Source organism: Heterocephalus glaber, unplaced genomic scaffold, assembly GCF_053883595.1.
Source record: "Heterocephalus glaber isolate CG9 unplaced genomic scaffold, H.glaber_assembly_v1.0 deba00001673, whole genome shotgun sequence".
NCBI classification, from domain to species: domain Eukaryota; kingdom Metazoa; phylum Chordata; class Mammalia; order Rodentia; family Bathyergidae; genus Heterocephalus; species Heterocephalus glaber.
The window spans coordinates 19,098,580-19,118,807 of record NW_028258410.1 but is presented as its reverse complement, the minus strand read 5'-3'; the positions used below and the strand labels follow the sequence as shown (position 1 = coordinate 19,118,807).

The 20,228-nt window shown below is 52.4% G+C and overlaps 1 protein-coding gene across 2 annotated transcripts in view; it reads right to left on the bottom strand.

Annotated features, from left to right (window-relative positions):
* Ptgis (prostaglandin I2 synthase) overlaps positions 1-17,493 on the bottom strand; it is a 34,376-nt gene extending 16,883 nt beyond the window's left edge. Inside the window, exons 1-5 of one of the 2 annotated variants that reach the window (XM_013077192.3) lie at positions 17,341-17,493; positions 6,807-6,930; positions 4,169-4,347; positions 3,145-3,288; positions 56-207 (exon numbers count right to left, since the gene is read on the bottom strand). In XM_013077192.3, the coding sequence (XP_012932646.1) occupies positions 56-207; positions 3,145-3,288; positions 4,169-4,347; positions 6,807-6,930; positions 17,341-17,420 (679 nt within the window). In that variant the 5' untranslated portion in view covers positions 17,421-17,493. Of the gene's footprint in view, positions 1-55; positions 208-3,144; positions 3,289-4,168; positions 4,348-6,806; positions 6,931-7,530; positions 7,632-17,340 lie in introns of those variants that run through there. The other variant, XM_021239050.2, reaches the window with a different exon arrangement.
* Between the last annotated feature and the right edge of the window lie 2,735 nt (positions 17,494-20,228).

Genomic DNA, 20,228 nt, shown 5'->3' with positions numbered 1-20,228 from the left:
AGCCCCCATGGTGGGGATGTCCTTCCTCTTTCAGTAAAGACCCCATGGTGCTTACCCGCTGACAAGGAGCCTCGGGCCAGCTTGGGCAGCAGCAGGTCGAGCTGCCGGAAGGTGTGGAAGATGTTGGCTGAGTGGGTACGGTCCTGGGCCTGGCTCTCCAGGGTGCCTGGCGACGCCTCCACACCAAACAGGGTCAGGTAGCCGGCTCTGCAGACAACAGCAGCAGGTCAGGGCTTCTCCTTGGAAACTTCCAGCCAACACTCCACAGTGGCCAAGAAGTTTCTCTACTCATTCACCAGTGGAGCATCTACTACTCTTACTGTGTGCTGGGACTCTGCTGGGCACGGGCAGTCAAGACAGACAGGAACTCCTGACTGGTGGTGTTGAAACTGCAGCACAGGGAGGCGCACAACAGGCCAGAGAAATGAGTTACACGAGCTCCACATCAGCAGTGCTCATGGAGCAGGAAAGCAGTTCAGGGACATTGGGGTGGTGACACTAATGCCTGTGGAACAGGGCTCATAGGTAAGCCAGAGGGTGAGAAGAAACATGTGTGGGAGGAGCAAGAGAGGGGTTCAAGAAAGAGCAAACAGCAAGTGCAAATGTCCTGTGGCAGGAAGGAGCTGGAAGTGTTGAAAGGCCCTGAGGAGGGTGGTGAGGTGGAGCAAAGTGGGCAAGGGGAAAGGGTGTGAGATGAGGGGCAGAGATGAGGAGAGGAGATGCCTGGAAAGGGTCAGGGCAGGCTTCCTGGAGGAGGCAGGGGTTGTGCTGAGACCCGCAGAACGAGTAGGGGAAGGACGGTGGGCTGCAGGCAGAGGGCAATCTATGCAAAGACCCGGAGCCCAGGCGGCAGCCCAGCCTGGTCAGAGAGCTGCCAAGTGATGTCAGGGCTGCAGTGTGAGGGGAGAGGGCCGTGTCAGGGATTTGCCAGGGATTTCCCTTCCCTTCCAGGGAAGGACTGTCCCATGGTGACAAGGGTGCGTATACTCCTGCCAACTTGCACGATGAATATAAAAACAACAATTAACTCAGGGGACCCGAGGTTTCACAGTGCGATGCAGGGATCTTCCTGGACTCCTCGGCATCAAAGCATCCGGCTGCAGGCATCGCCTGTACAAATACACACACGACCCCTAGGTGGCGCTAAGCGCTACAAAAAAAAAACTAAGCTGGCCCCAACCAGGTAATGAGAGCCCACGTTAGGAAAAGGGTCAAGAAAGGCCTGAGGGGTCCTTGAGATGAAAGCTGAATGAGGGGAGGCGGGAGCCATGCAGACGGGGCAGGGAACACAAACTGCAAGGGCTGCCAGGGACCCTGCCCAGCCTGTTCACCGGGCAGCCAGGAGGCTGGGGTGAGGCAAGAAGACAGAACTCTGGGTGTGAGTGCGGCAGGGACTGACAGGACAGGCTGAGTCTGCACCTCCATCTCCGTCCCTCCCATCCAGCCGCCCTTTCCCTCCCTGCGTCTCTTTTCCAGGGCTGGGGATCGAACGCAGTGCCTCACGCATGCTGGGCAAGCCCTCTACCACTGAGCTACACCTACCTTACAGCTCTTTTTATTTATTTTGTTTTGAAATGCTCTAAATTGCCCAGGATGGCCTCGAACTTGCGATCCTCCTGCCTCAGCAGGGATTACAGGCTTGTGTCACTACGCCCAGCAATTACCCATTCCCTTTCTGTTTCCAGGGCTGCAGGTGGCCACAAAGGCCCACAGGTGCAGAGGCAGGAGGTGGGAGCTCCAGGCCAGGCCCGGATTTACATCGGACTCCCCCGGCCCTGAGCCTGCTCCATGGCTCGGGAAATAAACTGCCCAGCTTTCCCGCCCCTGCCCAGGGACAGGATGGCAGGATCACTGGGGAGTTTAAAGCCCGGGACAACTGGGAGTCACCCTACATGAACTTGCTGGGAGGTTTTCACTGCCCCTCAGTCCCCACTCTACAATGACAGGGTGACCCAAACCCACCCCATTTCCACCCCGTGCTGCGTCTGCCCCACTCTGGCAGCGGAGGAGGAAGGGGTCACTCACACATGAAGGTCACGGCTAGGAGCGCAGCTCTGGAGCCAGCCCCTACGGTCCCACAGAGGACTTGCCAAATGACTTAGAGTCTCAGTTTCCTCCTCTGTCAAACAGGGTGTGTAAACGGGGTGAGGTCGAGGTGGTTGTGAGCACTGAGTGGCCACGTAGAGTCTACACAGATGCACACAGGGGCCACACATGCACATGTGTGTTGAGTGGCTGCGCTTTATCCTGAGACTGCTCTTCTGGTCTGCAGGGCTGAAGAGCCCTCTCTGATGAGAATCTGGTCAGTCATGGCAGCACCAGAAGTCAGGGCACTGTCCTTAACCTGCTCCTCTCCTGCTCCCACACTGAGCCCCAGCCCCAGCCCTGCCACCACCCTGAGAGTAAAGTCCAAAGCCTCCTGTGGAGTCTTGGCTCAGTGAGACCTGGTTCTGCCAACTTCTCTGAGCTTATCTCCTCCTTTGTCCCTGGGGTCACTCTGCTCCATCCACACTGGCCCTCCTGCCAAGTTTCTGCCTACCCCCGGGCCTTTGCACTTGCCATTTTCTCTGCCAGGACTGTGGCACCAAGGGCACCTTGGAGTTAAGTCTCGGCTCTGAGGTTGGATCTTTGAGGGTCACTTCCTCATCAGGCTGGCGGAAAGCATCCAGATGCTGTCACCCCTCTGTGGATCTGCCTCATGTTCACTACTCTCGGTGTAAGGACTTCATCTGCCTGTTCCCCTGCAATACCCTAGAGCCCAGAGGGCACCCAGCACTGCTGAAGGAAGGAACACAGGCTTGTGCCACTTTTACAACAAGTTTACAGGGTCTGATCGCAGCTCCAGGCCTCCCAAACATCTTGATTTGCTGTGGTCTGAAATCAGAGTCGGGAGCCACAGGACAATATGGCCCCTTGTCTTGCTTGCTGCTCCCTCTCTGGTGCCCACAGGGTCCTTTCCCAGCTCACGGGCCAGGCCGGGTGAACCTGGGCCTCCGATGTAGCACCCTCCTTGTCTCACTACTTGGGTATCATTCCAAACTTGTCTCCCGTCCACAAAGTGCTCTTGGTCTCCTTGGCCACTGCCTGTGGCTGACGGAGTCCAGTGTGGGGGTCTGTCTGGGACAGCGACAGTCCTGAGCTCACCTGAGCAGGCCACTGTAGCAGAACTCGAAGAGACCAGACTCGTGCCAGTCACCAGCCGCCTCTGCGGGGTCCCCTCGCAGCACGGTGTGGAGGTTGGCATACATCGCGTCTGTGAGAGCCTGCAGGTTGCTGTGCTCTAGGGTCCTGAGGCGGGTGACAAAAGGGTGCAAGTACAGTCCCAGAAGGAAACATAACTCTCAGCCACCTCCCTCCCCAAACCTTGGGTCCCAGAGGCCATGGTCCCCACCGAAAATGGGTGTCTGTGGAAGACTGGCTCCAACAAGAAGGCATTATTATCTCTGTCACTATCAACAACAATGATGGTTACTCTCTACTGTGCTAAGCATACAGATCGCATTTCAGAGGAATAACAGTTACAGATGGAGAAACAGCAGCACGGGGGAAAGGGCCTGGCCCGAGGCCACACAGCCAGTGAGAGGCACAGCTGGGACAGAAGTCTGGTCCGCCCAACTCCAAACTAAACTCCTGACTGGGATAGTCTGTCTCTGCCTGGGGCACATTTCCTAGAAGAGGAGGAACTAAAAAGTCAACACTTCCCAGAATTCCAGGGAGGTCCTGTTTAGATCCTTAATCCCCTGATTAAGGACTCTAATGAAACACAACGCCAGGTGAATGAACATGACAGGAGGGAAAGGAATCTGGGCTGGTGACGTGGTCCCTCAGGTTGGAGAGACCCTGTCTGGGGACTGGGAGAAGAGAGAGGCTCTTCTGCTGAGCCTCCATGATGCACAGTCCATGCTGAGCCAAACTGAGGGTGCGATTGGAGGCCAAGAAATGTGGACCTCTCTCTAAGGGCCAGATGGCCAGATGGCTAGACCGGCAGCGCACAGCCAACAGTGACTCCTGCTGGCAGCAGAAAGAACAGCCGGCATGCACCCACTAGGGACTTCAGTTGCTTTGGTTTTGTTTTCTCCAAACAGTTTTTACTGTACACCTGCTGTGGAGCCAGGCACACCCCACCCAGGCCTTGGACCACCCACAGGGACCACCTCCAGCCACTCACGGTTTCATCTTGGCCTTCTCGTTACTGGGGTCGTAATGTGGGAGCTGCACACTGAAAATCCGCTCCATGAGTAAGACGGCGTAGGCGTGGAAGTCCAGCCTGGTGCGTGGCTCCCACATCACCTTGTCATAGGAGTGCGGGTCCAGGAGGACAGTGACATACCTGCCCCCCAACAGCACCTGCGGGGAGGAGTGCCCATGAATCACTGCTATCGTTTACATAGAAAATGTCCCCTGAAGTCTCAAGCGCTCCCAGGTGGGACTTTGGGGAGTGACTGGATCGTGGATGTGTGATACCAGATCACTGATGTAATAAGTGGATCGGTTCACTGATTGGGTTAATGAGGTTCTGGATGTGGCTGGATGGATTGGCTAAAGGCAGAAAGACCCACCCTGGGTGTGTGTGGCACCAACCAATAGGCTTGTAGCCTGAATGGAACAAAACGGAAGAGAGGAGGAGCTGGCTCTTGCTGCCTCCTGCCTGCCACACAGTCGACTCTTTCTCCTTTGCCAGGCCGCCCTGCCTTGGAGCCAGGAGACTATGAACTGAAACCTCTACAAACTGTGAACTAAAATAAACCTTCCTCCATTAACCTGTGTGTGTCAAGTATTTTGTCGCAGCGACAAGAAAGTAACCAAGACAACCACACAGTGCTCAGTGGTGGAGTCATCCCACACGCCAGGCACTGTCCTACAAGGGATGTAACAGTGTTCTTATCTACCCTCATCAGCACCAGCCAGGTAGGGACCCTCACTCCCCCGTGCATCTCACTGACAAAGGTGAGCAAGGCACCCCGGATTTCGTACTGAGAAGTGGCAGAACCAGGGCTGGAATTCAGTACTTTTTTAGTGTTCTTTACCATCTCACATGTAAGCACCCACCATGGCTATCTTGGTTACAGTCACATCTCCAGCAGCCAAGACAGTTTGCCTACAGAGGGCAACAAGAGGGTGCCATGGATTTGTGTATCATGGATGGATGGGGTGGGGGGTAAGGATGGGTGGAGGGGTAGGTGAATAAATAGGAAGGATAAGTGAATGGATAGAAGGAAGGAAGGGAGAGGGAGGGAAGGAAGAAGAAAAGAAGGGAGGGAGAAAGAGAAGGAAGGAAGATACAAGGGCAAGTGTTGGGTAAATGCTAGTGGATAGAATGTTAGATGACTAAATGGAAGAGCAGATCAAGGAATCTAATGCTGGATGAAGAGAAGGATAAATGGGCAGCTAGAGGTTGGCTGGAAACTAAATGTGTGCGTGAGTATTGGGTACAAAGATGGCAAGATGCTAAGGAGATACTGAGTAAACAGAATGGAGGGTGAATGTGAGATGGATGAATTTAGAAGTACTGGGGACCCCTGAAATGTTACTGGAAACCTCTGTAGTAGGTTTTAGTCTCTTGTTTAGTGTATGATGCAGGCCTGAGAAATCAAGCTAAAAGACAGAACTAAGAGAGACAGAAAGCAAGATGTCAGGATGACCAATGCTGGTGAAACCGACAAAGGTCCTGGCCAGCCTAAGCCGCTGATTTTTATTGGTAATCAATTAGGATAAAGGGTAGCTATGTGTAAGGGCAGAACTATGTGTGAGGATGCACAATCATGTGGTTTTTATGGAAATTAATGTAAGCAAGCCTCATAAAGGACAAGATAAAGCATTCTCAAATTAGGAACAGAATAGACAAAATATATGGTTGTAATTAGAACATTGTCTTTTTAGTAAAAAGGTTTTAGCTTTCGGAATGGAATTTGGGTGTGAGTTATTCTGACCTTGGCACATAGGCTTTGGCCAGACTCGTTTTTTTAAAACAAGCCAAATGTGGGGTTAACTCTTCACAGCTTATACTGTTTATAACCTGTTTTAGACATAATCAATATTGTAGTCTTCCACAAGAAGGATACATGGAGGGGCCGGGGATATAGCTCAGTGGTTTCCTCACCTGCTGCGCAAGCGCAAGGACCCGAGTTCGATCCCTGGTACCAAAAAAAAAAAAAAAAAGAAGGATACATGGAAGGTGGGTCTATGGATGGTAGCTGTGGAGTGGATGCTGGGAGAAGGGATGGATGGAGATATAAATAGATAGAGGTTGACACCAGATACTGCATGGATGGACAGCTGAGTGTTGGGTGGACAGTGGTAGGTGGATGGAAAGACGGGTAAATAAATCAAAGAATGGAAGGTAGTGGGACTTGAATCTAGGGATGAAAGTTTGATGGATGCTGGGTACATAAGAATTCTGGGTAAATTTCAGTAGGCAGAGGGACAGAGGTGGATAAAGGGCTGAATAGACACGGGAAACATGCGGAAAGAGAGATGAGTGAGTGGTGGGTGGGAGAGTGCTGGGAAATGCTGAGTAGGAAGGCGGAAGAGTAGTGTGAGGCGGAAAGTGACTGCATGGCTAGGGGTCAGCTGGATGGATGGCAAGGACCGAGAGACGGTGAATAACTGCATAGCTCAACACTGGAGGAGCTGAAAGGACGCTGAAAAGAGGCGGGTCAGGAAGCACTGGAGGGACAGATGGACAGAAAGTGGGTGGGCCCTGGGTGTGCACAGATGGGCGGCTGGCGTATGGACAGATGCTGGAGCACAGTGCACGCTAGGTATGAGGCCAGCTGCTCATCCCCTTCCCTCCAGGAGGCACTTACGGTAAAGATGTCACCATGCTTGTCCTTCATTCTAGTGAGGAAGCTGGCGACATCTCTTCCAAACTCCAGGGCGTGGCCCAACCAGGGGATGCTGCCCAGGTCCAGCGGAGGCTCACCAGGTCGCCTGCAGAAGACATGGCACTTAGCACAGGAAAGCAAGGAAGGGGACAGAGTGCCACCATGGGGAGGTCACTGGAGAGGTCAGGGCAGGCTCCACGGAGGAGGCACTGGGCAGAGACTGGAGTGGTGAGGGGGAGGCACATGGGCATCCAGGAGAAGGGCTTTCTAGGGAAACAGTAAGTGCAAAGGCCCTGGGGTTGAGCTGTGTGTTCAGTAGGGAGGCGAGTGAGGCCGGACTAAGGCCAGCAAGGAGAAGCCATGGGCCCTGAAGCCAGAGGAGTGATAGGGCAGAACAGAGTCTCGCAGGCAGCTCTGAGGACGTCGGCTTCTTCTTGAGTGATGCAGAGCCAGGGAGAGTGTCAAGCAGTGGAGGGACAGGAGGTGGAGCAGGTGTTTGCAGGATGCTTTTGGCTGCTGTGTCCAGAATGGGCTGTCTGGGGCCCCGTGGGGCAGCCATGCCCGCGGAGGAGGAGCGCCTCCCAGCGCCCAGTGTTCTCGGGTTTTGGTCATCGCGCACACCCTGGCCTGCCCACGGAGACAGAAGAGAGCACAGCCGGCTCTACCAGCTTCACTCCGGCCCTGACTGCCCCCTGCAGCTCCAGACCTCAGGTGCCGCAGTGGCGAGATCCAGGCCAGCTCCCGAGTGCCAGCCTGTGCAGCCTGGGGCGAGGAGGTCAGCATGGGCTGAGGGAGGAGCAGCGGTAACAACGGTCCTCTCTCAGGGGGAGGCAGGGCTCTACGGTGGCCCACAGAGACCACATCTGTGCGCGACCCCTCGGCCAGTGCCGCTGGGGCAGGTGGCCTTAGGAAAAATCATTCTTAACAGACCGGGGAGCCAGGGCTAACAAGGGACAGGGCTCTTCCCAGCAAAGAGGTTTGCTCACTGGTCACCGACGACAGCCCTGTCTCCTGGTTCCGGCACACTGTCCTCAAGGTGGTCACCTCCGCTACCCATGTTTTCAGCAGAAATTCTCATCTTCTGAATTTCTATTCAGAACCTTTTTTATTTTTTTTATTTTTACTTTTTGCTACCGGGGATCGAACTTGGCTCCTTGGGCTTGGGCAGCAGGCAGCAAAACCACTGAGCTAAATCCCTAGCCCCAGAACCTTTTTTTAGACTCTAATTCTTTTCTATGCTGGTTTTTCATGTTTTGGATTTTTTTTTTTTTTTTTTTGGTACCGGGGATCAAACTTGGGACTTTCCCCTTGTGAGGCTGGTGGTGGAACCACTGAGCTAAATCCCTGGCCTGGTTTTTCATGTTTTGCATCATTTTGTTTAGCTCTGCTGGCTTTTCATAGGTGTCTTGTGTAGATTTGCAGATTTGTTTTATTTGGCCCATTATCTGTTTACTTCTATCTTCTGTGAGCTTACAAAATGCCTTATTGGCCTGTTTTGTTATCTCTTGTTATCCTCTCAAAGATTCGGGTGTGTGGCTTTTGCCTTTCTCCCCTTCTATGCCCTATGGATCAGCTTTCCAAGTGCTGGGAGTTCTGCTAGGCACTGTTTCCTTGTCCTCCCATGTTTCTGTTTGTTGTGGTGAGGCTTGTGGGCTGTGGCAAGCTTTGTTGCTAGTACTGAGACCATTTAGTTAATGTCTACTTTTCAGTGGTGCCCTCTGCATGTAGGTAAGTATTGGTCTTTGCCTCTGTCCCAACATCCAACCACCTCCATTTACTTGAGTGAGAAGGCTGCAGTTATGTGGCTCAGTACCCAGTTCTCCAGGAATGGGCCACCGCTGTATTGTTAATGACCCCAAGCCAAGCCAGATATGGGCATCTAGAGAAAACTAATTGATACCAACAACTATGTCACCTTGGCTATAGTAAGAAAATCAGCAACAATAATAGCATCAAAGACAAACTGGATAGTGACAAACTCTAAGGACCAATAATGTACCACCCTTAACCATAGAAAAGAGATCTATAATTATAGTATGAACACTAAGACAAACCAAATACTGACTTAATACTGACCTACAGCAAATATCTACTACTAAATGGAACAACTTTACTCCAGTAACAATAGAATAGTATTGAACAATAATAGCATACCAGTAACTAGCTACCTAGAGATTCATACTAGTTGTACTAGTAAAGGTAGAGAGAACCAGAGAATGAAAAAAGTAAAATTTGAAAAATTGATCAATGGGATATGAGAAAGAGGAGAGAAAAGAGAGACAGGGAATCCTACTGAGGAGTAAAAGGAAATTAACAGTGTTAGAAAACAGTCACAGGAAAGAATGAACAAGAAAAAGGAAAGCAGAGCATAAGGCAGGAAATGAAAGATAAGAGGCAGAAGAAAAATGAAAGGGGAGAGCCAGGGATTTAGCTCAGTGGTTTTGATGCCTGGTGTGCAAGCGCAAGGACCTGAGTTCGATCCCCGGTTCCCCCCCCCAAAAGAAATGAAAGGGGAAAGAAAAAATGAAAAGAAACTAAAAAGAACAACAAAGACCAAAAGAAGAAAAAGAGGGCATCAGTAGAGCCTGGCAGCCGGAGTGGGCCTGCTCGCTTCCCAGCAGGGAATCAGCGCAGGAGAGGGGCCCGAGCCATGGGAGAATCCTTCTTGCCTGCTTTGAGGACAGAAAGGGCCCCAAGGCAAGGAACGTAGGTGACAGCAGTCTCAGGGCAGGCGGGAGACAGGGACCTTGGTCCTCCACCTTCGAGCTGGGTTCTGCCCCAAGCTTCCGGGGGAAAGGCGGCTGTGACCACCTTGATCTCAGCCTTGTGAGCCAGGGGCACCGTGCCCAGCCGCCCCCCAGACTTCTGCCAAGGCTGTGAGCGACTGACCAGCTGCTGCTGAAGCTGTTAACTCCGGCGGTTTGTAAATAACCACTACACACAGACTCACAGGGCACTGGAGGCAGGGACCATGAGCTAAGAGAGCCTCCCTCCGTGAAGATCACAGAATGAGGCTCACAATGCTGTAGGACCCACAGTGGATCCCTGGAAGCCCCTGAAAACCAGTCAGGGGTGTAGAAAGCCCCAGAAACTCACCTGCTGCAGGAGTGAATGAGGGGAACCTCACTCTGGCTCATTCACCCTCTGGCCAGAAACTCACTGAGATACACAGGGGGCAGGGCTGCTGGGGCCCTCCAGCCCTCCCTACTTTATCCCCACTAGGATGGCTGCAACATTTAAAAGGAACATAAATGTTAGCAAGGATGTGGATAAACTGGAACCTGCACTGGAATGGAAAAGGGTGTGGCTGCTTTAATAGCCAATCTGGTTTTCTCAAAAAGTTGGACACAGACTTATTCCATGATCCGGCAGTGCAGCCCTGGCACTGCAGATGCATGGTGACACAAGGGCTGGCACACAATTCCTGACAGCAGCATTATTCATAACACTAGTCACAAAGCAGAAGCAACTCAAACACCCCTTGACTGATGAACAAATGAACCAAATAAAAGTGGTATATCCATGCCACGGAACATTACTCAGTCATAAAAAGGAAAGAAGGTCTGATTCATGCCACAGCGTGGGTGAACCTTGAAACCATTAGGCTACATGAACGAAGCCAGTCACGAAAAGGCCACACACTGTATGATTCCACTTAGGAGAAATACCCCCCAAACAGGGAAATCCAGAGACAAAAAGTTGATCAGTGGTTGCCAGGGGAGTTGGGAGTGACAAGTACAAGGCTTTCTTTGAGGTGTGATGAAAATACTCTGGGATTTCATAGTAGGGGTAGTTGCTCAATCCTGTGAACATACTATGAGCCACTGAATTGTGCACTTTAAATGGGTGAATTTTATGGTATGTGAATTATATTTTGTTAAAGAAAAAATAGGGAAGAAGTGTGATTGAGACAGTGGGGGGATAGGTCAGAGAAGGTGGTCAAGGAAGGCCTCCCCAGGGAGGTTCCATGTGAGCAAAGACTGGAAGGATGACGAGGGGCGCTTTGGAAGGGCAGGGAAAGCGCAACACAGGCAGCAGCAACAGCATGTGCAAAGGCCCTGCGGTGGAGCATGCTGGATGAGGCTTCCAAGACATAAGAGCTGATGTGACTGGAGTGGAGAACATCCAGATGCGACATGACCAATGAGACTGGAGGTGACCTGGAGGATGGTGAGGGCCTGAATGTCAAGGTGAGAGTCTGAGTTCTGTGCCAACTGTGAGGAGACCCAGTGGAGGATTTGAAATGGGAGTCAGGAAGTGATGTTATTATAGACAGCTAAGTTAGGTAGCAATTTTATAGGCAGTCAGCTAGGGAGGCCCTCAAGGGAGGCAGGGCAGAAAATGAAACAGAACACACTACAACTGTGACTGGAGGCAGATTCGTCAAAGGCCAGGCCTCAAGATAAAGATGGAGCCGGGCATGGTGGTGCATGCCTGTAATCCTAGCACTCAGGAGGCTACGGCAGGCGGATCTCCACAAGTTCAAAACCAGCACGGGCTACATAGTGGGGTCAAAGCCAGCTTGAACTACAGATCGAGACCCTGTCTGGAAAAAGAAAGAAAGAAAGAAAGAAAGAAAGAAAGAAAGAAAGAAAGAAAGAAAGAAAGAAAGCAAGAAAGCAAGAAAGCAAGAAAGCAAGAAAGCAAGAAAGCAAGAAAGCAAGAAAGCAAGAAAGCAAGAAAGCAAGAAAGAAAGAAAGAAAGAAAGAAAGAAATGGAATGAGCAGGCCTACATGTCTCCTTAAGGGATAAGCAATAAGTTGAAGATTATACTATATTGGTATCACCTGGCCCAATAAAGTCTGGATAGACAGCAGCCACCCAGGTTGGTAACCAGAACTTCCCAACTCATCCCTTCCTAAACACGTCTTTATTCTTTCCATGTACCCTTGCTACGTGACCTGCGTCCTTCCCCATCGGATCAATATTACCTAAGTGGCGATACTTATAATCTTATCAGTTGATCATAATTTTGACCCACGTTGTACCTTTGTACCTACCTCGTGATTCTTTTAAAAGAGACAATAAAAGGAGGCTTTTTCTATTCAAAGGTATAATTGAATAAGTAGATTTGTTTACAACCATTCTTGTGAAATACTTTGTTTAAAAAAACACGACCATTGGGGCCGGGGATTTAGCTCAGTGGTTTCGCTGCCTGCCTCACAAGCGCAAGGACCCGAGTTCGATCCCCAGTACAAAAAAAAAAAACCACAACCAGGCCGGGGCATGGTGGTGCACGCCTATAATCCCAGCACTTGGGAGGTTGAGGCAGAGGGATTGCTTCAAGTTTGAGGCCAGCCTGGGCTACATAGTGAGTTCAAAGCCAGCCTGAACAAAGGGAGACCCTGCCTCAAAAAACCAAAAAAAAAAAAAAAGAAGAAGATAACCAACTTCTTTGAAAACAGCAGACACATACCTCACCTATGACCACCTCATGATTTTGCTCTATAAAACATCCCCTGAGAAGTGGGGTCTGTGGCAACCCACTTTGGGGTCCCCTCCTGTCTCTCAAGAGCTATCTCTCTCTCAATACATTTTTCCTACTCTTAACCTCCGTTGTTCCTTAGAATTCATTCTTCGATTTTGGGGACCCTGAACTCGGCGTATCTGACATCTAGCAGGTTGGGAGTTTTGTTTTTTCTCCTATAGTAACATGACTATGCTTTTAAAGGGTAGCAACAGAGAGACACAAGAGGAAGGAGGGAGATGACAGGAGACTACTGTGACCACCAGGAAGAGCAGGCCTGGCATCTGGGTCCCCCACTTCCAGAGCAGGAGGCATCTGTCCATGCCCACAGTAGTTCAGGAGAGCATCCGTCCTCTCTACCTCTTCCCCCTCCACTCCTGTCCCCCAGCATAACCCAAGGGGTCCAACAGGAACAGGAGGTGGCCAGAAAAGAACAGCCAGGCTTGAGGACTAGGGTTGGGGGAAGATGGAGCAGGCCCAGAGAAGACAGAGGGACAGAAAGTGCCTTCCCCATCCAGCCCCTGGGCCCTCCTGAGCCCCAGCCAACGTCTGAGCCCAGAGCCCAGTGTTCCAAGCTCAGTCTCCCCAGACCAAGAGGAAACTCAACACCAGGAAAGGCCAGGGACCTTCCTTTCCCTGGTCTCCAGGGAGCCCCTGGGCTGGGGCAGCTTCTCTAAGACTCTACGGGTCATGAGGGCAGCGCCTGCATGGGACCCACCTACCAGCCAGGGTATGCCAGGCCCTACCCGCCTGGGTCAGAGCCCACAGAGACAGGACCTTGGGCAGGGAGGAAGGAGGGCCTGGTGGCTGTGAGCCCACACTAGCACCGCACTTCTTGGCTTCAAATCCCAGCCAAGCGTTTTGCTGGCTGTGTGACAGCCTCTCTGGCCTCAGTCGCCTGGTCTATAAAATGGGAAGTGAAAACACGGCTGGTCATGTCAGGCTGCAAAAGGGGTGAAGGGCACCACAGAGCACATAGGAGAGTACCTGGCCCTTGTAGCCTGAATGCAGCTAGGAAACAGGACCACAAAGACTCCCAGGTCCATAGCCTAAGTGCCAACTACACCTCAGGCACTAGGTTTGGCATTTTCCAAATGACTCCCTGCTTGGTAAGACTGGCCAAGTTGCGGAGCCCTGGCCATGGGAACGCCCCCCCCAACACAATGCATCCCCCAAACGCATGAGGAAGAAAGGAGCACTGTGAGGCCCATTTTACAGAGAAGGAAACTGAGGCAGAGTGACCATGGAGGAGCTGGGTTTCCAGCCAGGCAAGTCAGGCTGCAGGGCCCAAGCTCTTGATACCTGCAGACCCCAGGCCACCCCAAGGGGACACTGACTCCCACTTTGCTGATGAAGAAACCTGACAGAGTTCTGGGATTTTCTACACCCAGGCCTGAGGGCTTCCCCTGAGACATCTTGGGGTGAGGCTTCCTCGCCTGCCCTTTCTCCAGTCAGCTCGCTGCCCAGCGAGCCTGGTGTTATTCCTGGCAGCTGGCTTCTCCCCAGAAAAGTCCCAAGATGGTACAGACAAAGGCAAGAAGCAGGAGACCAGGCACGGGTCTGGACCCCAGGCCACTGAGGCCCAGCTGCATTCCAGGGTGACTCAGCCTGAGGCCAGCCGAGGGGAGAGAGGCTCTATTTCAGAGCCTGTGGTCTCCAGCCTTGCCCACTAACACTCTTGCTTCTGGGGACTGCCAAGTCCAGAGTGGGAGCAGAGTGAGGTCTGATCCCATCGCCGCTCTGGCCCACACAGCGACTGTCACCTGCTCATGGCAGTTCTGATGTCGGATGCCCCTTCCGATTCCCCCCGCTGAGTTCTGATTCCCAGCAGGAGTCCAGAAACTGTCCTTGCTCACTCCAAGACCCCCTTGGCCTCCTGCCTGGGTTTCTCCCCAACCAGAACCTTGCAGGCCAGGCCAGGGCTGTCACCACCTCTGGGCCCTGACGGATGGCATCCTCCCTGCAGGGACACTCCGGGGGAGCAGAGACCTGCTGTGCACTCCGGTACTTAGAGCCATGCCTGGCACAGAGTAGGTGCCTGGCACACAGGGACTCGGGCTCTGGGAGGATGTAATGGGAGCCACAGGGCTGCTTTCTGCTCCACTGGGCAGGAGCCACCTAAGTTCCCGTATACTTAGCCTGCTCTTCCCCAGGGCCGACCCACAGGCCTCTAGGGGCTTCTATCGGCCATAAACAGGGGTCTCTTTTAGCTTTTCCACACCTCCCCTCACTGCCTCTGCCTGTGTAGAAAAAGCAGGTGGGCTTCTCACTTTGGTTTTTGATTTTTCTGCTTTTGAGACAGCACAGATTCAGATCATAATAAACAGAAGAAAAGAACAGCGGGGGAAGCACAGTGATAAGCAGAACAGCTGCAAGTTGGAGAGCCACCGGGGAGCGGCAGGAACTGTGGCAAGGTTTGGAGAAGGCTCTGCTGCCGAGTCCCAGGAAAGTGCGGCTAGATCTTCCAGCTCTGCACAAGGAGCTGGAGACTGGAATTCCTGCGTATAGAACCTCCCACTTTTCTCGCCTCGTACTATGTGGTACAAACCCCTGGTATGACTAAGCTGAGGCCCACTGTTTACCGACCTCTGCTACTGCAAGCTAGAATGAAGCAGATTTATTTATAACCTAGGAATTCTGCACCCTATAGGGCAGCAAACCAGCCCTCAAGCCACAGGAACCCTTTCCTGGATGCCATGTGGCCTCTGGTACCCCAGCCGATGGGTCTCCCACCCAAGAGACCTCTGTCCATGCTTCCTGCAGCAGCCACACCAGCCCAAAGAGGAAGAGTTGTACTCAGCTTGGTAAAGTGGCTAGAGACTGAGAGAACACCTCTGTGAGCAACCTCAGAGTGCAGATGGGGAAACAGGCCCAGAAAACAAAAAATGTTTATAGTACCCACATGGCAAACATTAACTTCAGTGGGCCCAGAAAGCAGAATCTGAACTTCCATATCTCCAGAATGCCAGGCATCCAGTTCCCAGTGATAAAGGGGGAAGAGATGCAACTCCTAAACCTGCTAGATATCCAAAGTGCGAGTTCCTGTTCTCCAAAATCAAAGAATGAATTCTAGGAACAACGGAGGTTAAGAGTAGGAAAACCTTATTGAGAGAAAGATAGCTTCTGTCTAAGAGAGACAGAAGAGGGACCAGAAAATGGGTTGCCCACTCACCCAACTTCTCAAAGGCGTTTTACGGGGCAAAGCCATGAGGTGAGGCTCAACCAGTAAGATTACAAGTACAGTCGCTTAGGTAATACTGATCCAATGAGAAATCACAAGGTGGACAAAACTATGAATAATCAATAAGATTATGACAACTATAGTTGCTTAGGTAATATTGATTAAATGGGGATCCAATGGGGAAATGAGTCACGTAGCAAGGGGTGGGTCAGGGATCTTTCCTGGAAGATCTTGGTCCCCCACCCAGGTGATTGATACCTATTTAGAATATCAATCACTGCTATTCATCTACATGGGCGTAGTAGTTTCTCTCCTACTACTCTGGCCTTCAGAGAATGTATCTTGATTGTCCTCCCTGTTGGAGCCTCCTGGGCTGGCCCTAGCTGCCTACAAGATAGCTACTTAACTTAGCTATCTGCAATACCAGAGCCCATGAACTATTTGGCTGCCTCTACCTACCCCAGAAAACGTGCAGCCCACAGTGCCCCACAGGAGAGACCACAGCACAGCATGTGAAACATCAAAAGCACTGGAAACAACCAAAAAGCCCATCAACAGGGACATGAATATACAGAGGAAAAAAACCCCTGAAACTTCATTCCATCAAATGATGAAATACATAAGACCCAAAGAACAGACTACATCTCTATGCAGCAAGATGAATGAATGTCAGGGCCGGGGATTTAGCTCAGTGGTTCCAGTGCCTGCCTTGCAAGTGCAAGGTCCCAAGTTCGATCCCTGGTACCAAAAAAAAAAACCAACAAAAAAACCATGAATGAATGTCAAATCTGAAATTTGGAGTGAAAAAGAAACAAACGTTATGTCCTAAAAACATTTCCACACAGAGCGTGAGAAAACCTGAAGAGTTTAGAAAAATAACTCATTGCTCCACAGGGAAACTTATTCTTTTTCCTTCCTTTTGTTCAGGTGAATATTTGAATGCATAATTTTAAATTTCAGCTGGAAAAGTGTCTGGAGAGGGAAGAAAATTAGAGAGCTTATTGTTTGAAAAATCAACCAAGGCATTGTTTAAACATTAAGGTTTTCTGGCCGGGGATTTAGCTCAGTGGTGCCACCACCTGCCTCCCAACTGCAAGGTCGGGAGTTCGATCCCAGGTAACAACAACAACAACAAAAAAGTAAAGTTCTCAATGTTTCTGGAATTTCAGACTCCAATGTAAACATACACACAAACACTACACTGACAAGTTCACACCTATGCACATAAGAGTAATTATTAAAACATCTGGGAAAGTGGAGAAGAGATGACAACTAAAGGCAAAGTGCTGGCCTGGGCTGGATGGGGACATTAATGAGAAGTTGATTAAATACCAGTAACGTCCAAAGTTTAGTCAATAGTAATGATCAGCGACTCTATAGCAAGAAAAAAAGCTACTGCAAGCACCCTTTTGAGTCACCGATTCTCCAGGCCGAAGGAAAGCCTTCGGGGCCAGGAGGCCAGGGTTCTGCCCTGTCCCTGTGAAACCTCAGGGGTGGGGACTCCTTTCGGGCCTCAGTTTCCCCCCTGGCAGATGTCAATAACACCGAGCCTGTGGGCCCCACGCAGGGACTCCAGGACCGGGATCCCGCAAGAGGTGGCTCCGGGCTGCCCTGCGCCCCCAGGGCCTCTACTTAGGGGAAGGGGGCGCAGGTGGGGGCGGCCCGGCCGAGGCTGCGGCTTCTTCCACCGGGGGCCACGCGAGGCTGCCTGCACCCACCCGGTAGATCCGAGCACCTTCCTCGGGAGACCCCGGTGCTCAGCCCGGGCGGGAAGGGCGCCCCGCCGGGACCCGCCGCCCGCACACCTGGAACCCGCTCGGAGCGCAGCGGCTCCTAGGCGAGTGGGGACCGGGCGGGCGGACACTCACCGCGCGCGCCGGCGGCTCAGCAGCAGCAGCAGCAGTAGCAGCAGCGCGGCCAGGAGGCCGAGGAGCGCAGCCCCGGACATGGCCGGCGGCGGAGGGCGCGGGCTCGGCTGGTCCCACTCACTGCTGGCGCCGAGGCACCGACCCTGGCTCCCGCCCGGGCCTCGAGACCCCTCCCCGGGCCCCAGCAGGACAGGCCCCGCCCCCGGGAGGGAGGGTGTGGGCCGGGGCGGAGGACCTAGGGTGGACAAGAGGATGGAGGAGACGGAGGAGGAGGAGGAGATGGAGGCGGGGGCTGCGGGGCGCCGGGGAGGGAGGAGGGGAGGGAGGAAACGGGGAGGGGAGGGGAGAGAAAGTGGAGATGTGGGACTGCATAACCTTCGTTCCTTTTCTCCAGCCCCATTGTGATTAAATGTGAGTTAATGGATAAAGATGCTTGTTAGTTTTGGGACACTAGATAAAAATCTGTAACAGACCTAGAGTCCCAAAGTAAACTACTCAACTCCTTGTTTGCCCAGAACTGATGTTCCGGGCACCACAATTTTTAAAACAAGCTGCAAATGTCTGCTGACCATCAATACGTGACAGTCGGCCACTAACCTTTGTCCCTTTTCTTTAATTCTATATGTTAACTTCCCCCTCAACCTCTATAAGAACAGCCTCGGATTCTGAGCCAGTGGCCTCTTCTAAGCTATTTTGCTTTGGGAGTGCCGTCTGGCCAGACTAATAAAGGTCTGTTTTATTTTCCAACTTGTCTGGTGTGTTCCTTCCCGGGTGTTCTTCGCTACAGTCAGCTCCTCGGAGCGTTTGGTAAGGCCCTCGGTCTTACAGAGAGACCGCGGGGTGCTGGGAGGGGACGAGGAGAAAGAGAGGGGCTTCCCCCGCTGTCCGCTGGACCGGACTCGGACACCCCGGCCCCGCCCGGGCTGTTGGAGACTTTGGGTCCCCTGGGCGGGCCAGGCTCGGTGCGGCCCCTGGCTTTTCCACAGCGCAGTTGGTCACAGTTCAGGGACCAGGACAGCACTCAGGGCAGCCTGGGGCCCACGGTGTGAAGCAGGCCTCCCACGAGCTCCTCAGGCCATGGTGGCCCGGCTGTGCTTAGAGTGCCAGGCCCTGTGCCCGCAGCTCTGTGAGGACCTCCCTGCGGGATGGAGACAGCCCTGGTTGCCACCCTGCCCTTCCCCGTTCACACCTGGGAAGCCTTGGGGAGGTGGCTTGACCAACCCTCTGAGTCCAGCTCCTTACTGGAAACGGGAGGCTCAGAGCTGTGCTTGCTTCAGGGAGCTGTCCTCAGGCACTGGTGAGCTTGTCCACAGAAGGGAACAGCAAACTGTGGCGGCCTTGGCACAGGTAAGTTTTATGAAACAAAGGGCCTGAACAGGACCTGGGATCCAGGAAGTCTGGCACTCAGTGGTCCTGCACCTCGCCCTCCCTGACCGGCAGACTTCCTGTCATCTTCCTGTGGTGGCCTGTGGTGCCCTGGTCTCTGGGTGTCTGTCCTCATCTCCCTAGAGTCCAGTCTCCCCTCGGAAGTCAGAAGGCTCCACCCGGAACCTTGTCAGAACCCATCCCGGAACTTGCTCCGAGCCTGCCATGGCTCCTCACTCAAAGCATAGCTGGACCAGCATGACCTGCCAACCACTTCCCCTCCCTGACTTGGCTCCCGCTGCACCCACTCTGCCCCAGCCCCCCGACCCCGGCCCCTCCCCAGAGGTGCCCCTCTGCCCAGATGGTCCTCCCTAGGGGATATCCACCCAGCTTCCTCCTGTTTGTTGGGGGCAGGTGACAGAGTGTTGGCACTTCACACCTCCTGCCATCATATTAGAGATTCAGTTTGTAAACTGCTCACTTAGTCTCCGGTCTCAGTGATACAGGAAAAATATATCTCCCAACCTGTCAGATGTCAAATGTTCTGAGTTCCTGGTCTCACAACAAGGAACGAAGTCACAAACCAAAGGAGGGAGTGAGGTGAGTTTTATTGGAAATAGGAAGGAGAATAGCTCCTGGATTTCCAGGAGGGCCCCACGTGTGTGGCCACTGAGGTGCTTTGTCAGGAATGATTTTCACAGCAAAGTCACAGCGTGAGTGGAATGTGGATCAAACTACAATCAACCTGAAGGGTCACAAATATAGCCCCTTAGCTAACATTGATTAATAGGGAGAGGAGTCACATAGCACATGTTTATCCTTTAAGGAGGCATGCGGGTCTGCCATTTGGTCTCCATCTTGTGCCTGCAGCCGCGATCTTAATGTCTTCATTTTGTGCTGACTTCCTTGAGGTCCCAGTTCCTGTCTGACTGTATATTAATTTCTCTCTAACTTAGCTTTAGTACTTTACACTGCCTGCTATCATTTTAGAGATTGAATTTATAAATTGCCTACTTAATCTCAGTGGTCAAGGCAGTGGGATGAACCTCATGTGGGCTCTTCACGCGGCCTCAGGGATTTGGAACAACAAGTGAGGAAACGAGACTCCTGAACCTCTTTTTTATTTACCCAGCAACTGTCTGCCCATGAGGCCAGCAATCCCCAGCAGCCTTCGTGATGGGCATGGATGGTTCTCTCCAACTTTGAGGAGCTCAGGCTGTCTTCTGGCAGTGGGGTTCACAGCCAAGACCCAGCTGTTGGCCTGGGGCAGTCCACCTCAGCCGTGCAGGTGGCAGTCCCACCTCAGTGGAGAAGGGAAGACAACCTCGGAGTCTCAGAGCAGGAGCAATGGCCTAACCCAGGTGACACCACATCTCAGTGCCTGACAGCATTCAGGGAAATTAGGCACTGTTGGTGCATACTCCAGTTCAACCTCTCCCAATATCTGTGATCAGGACTCCATTTTAGTTTTCTCATCTGTAAAATGGGAAGAACAGGTCCTTCCTCACAGGGCTCAGTTAAAT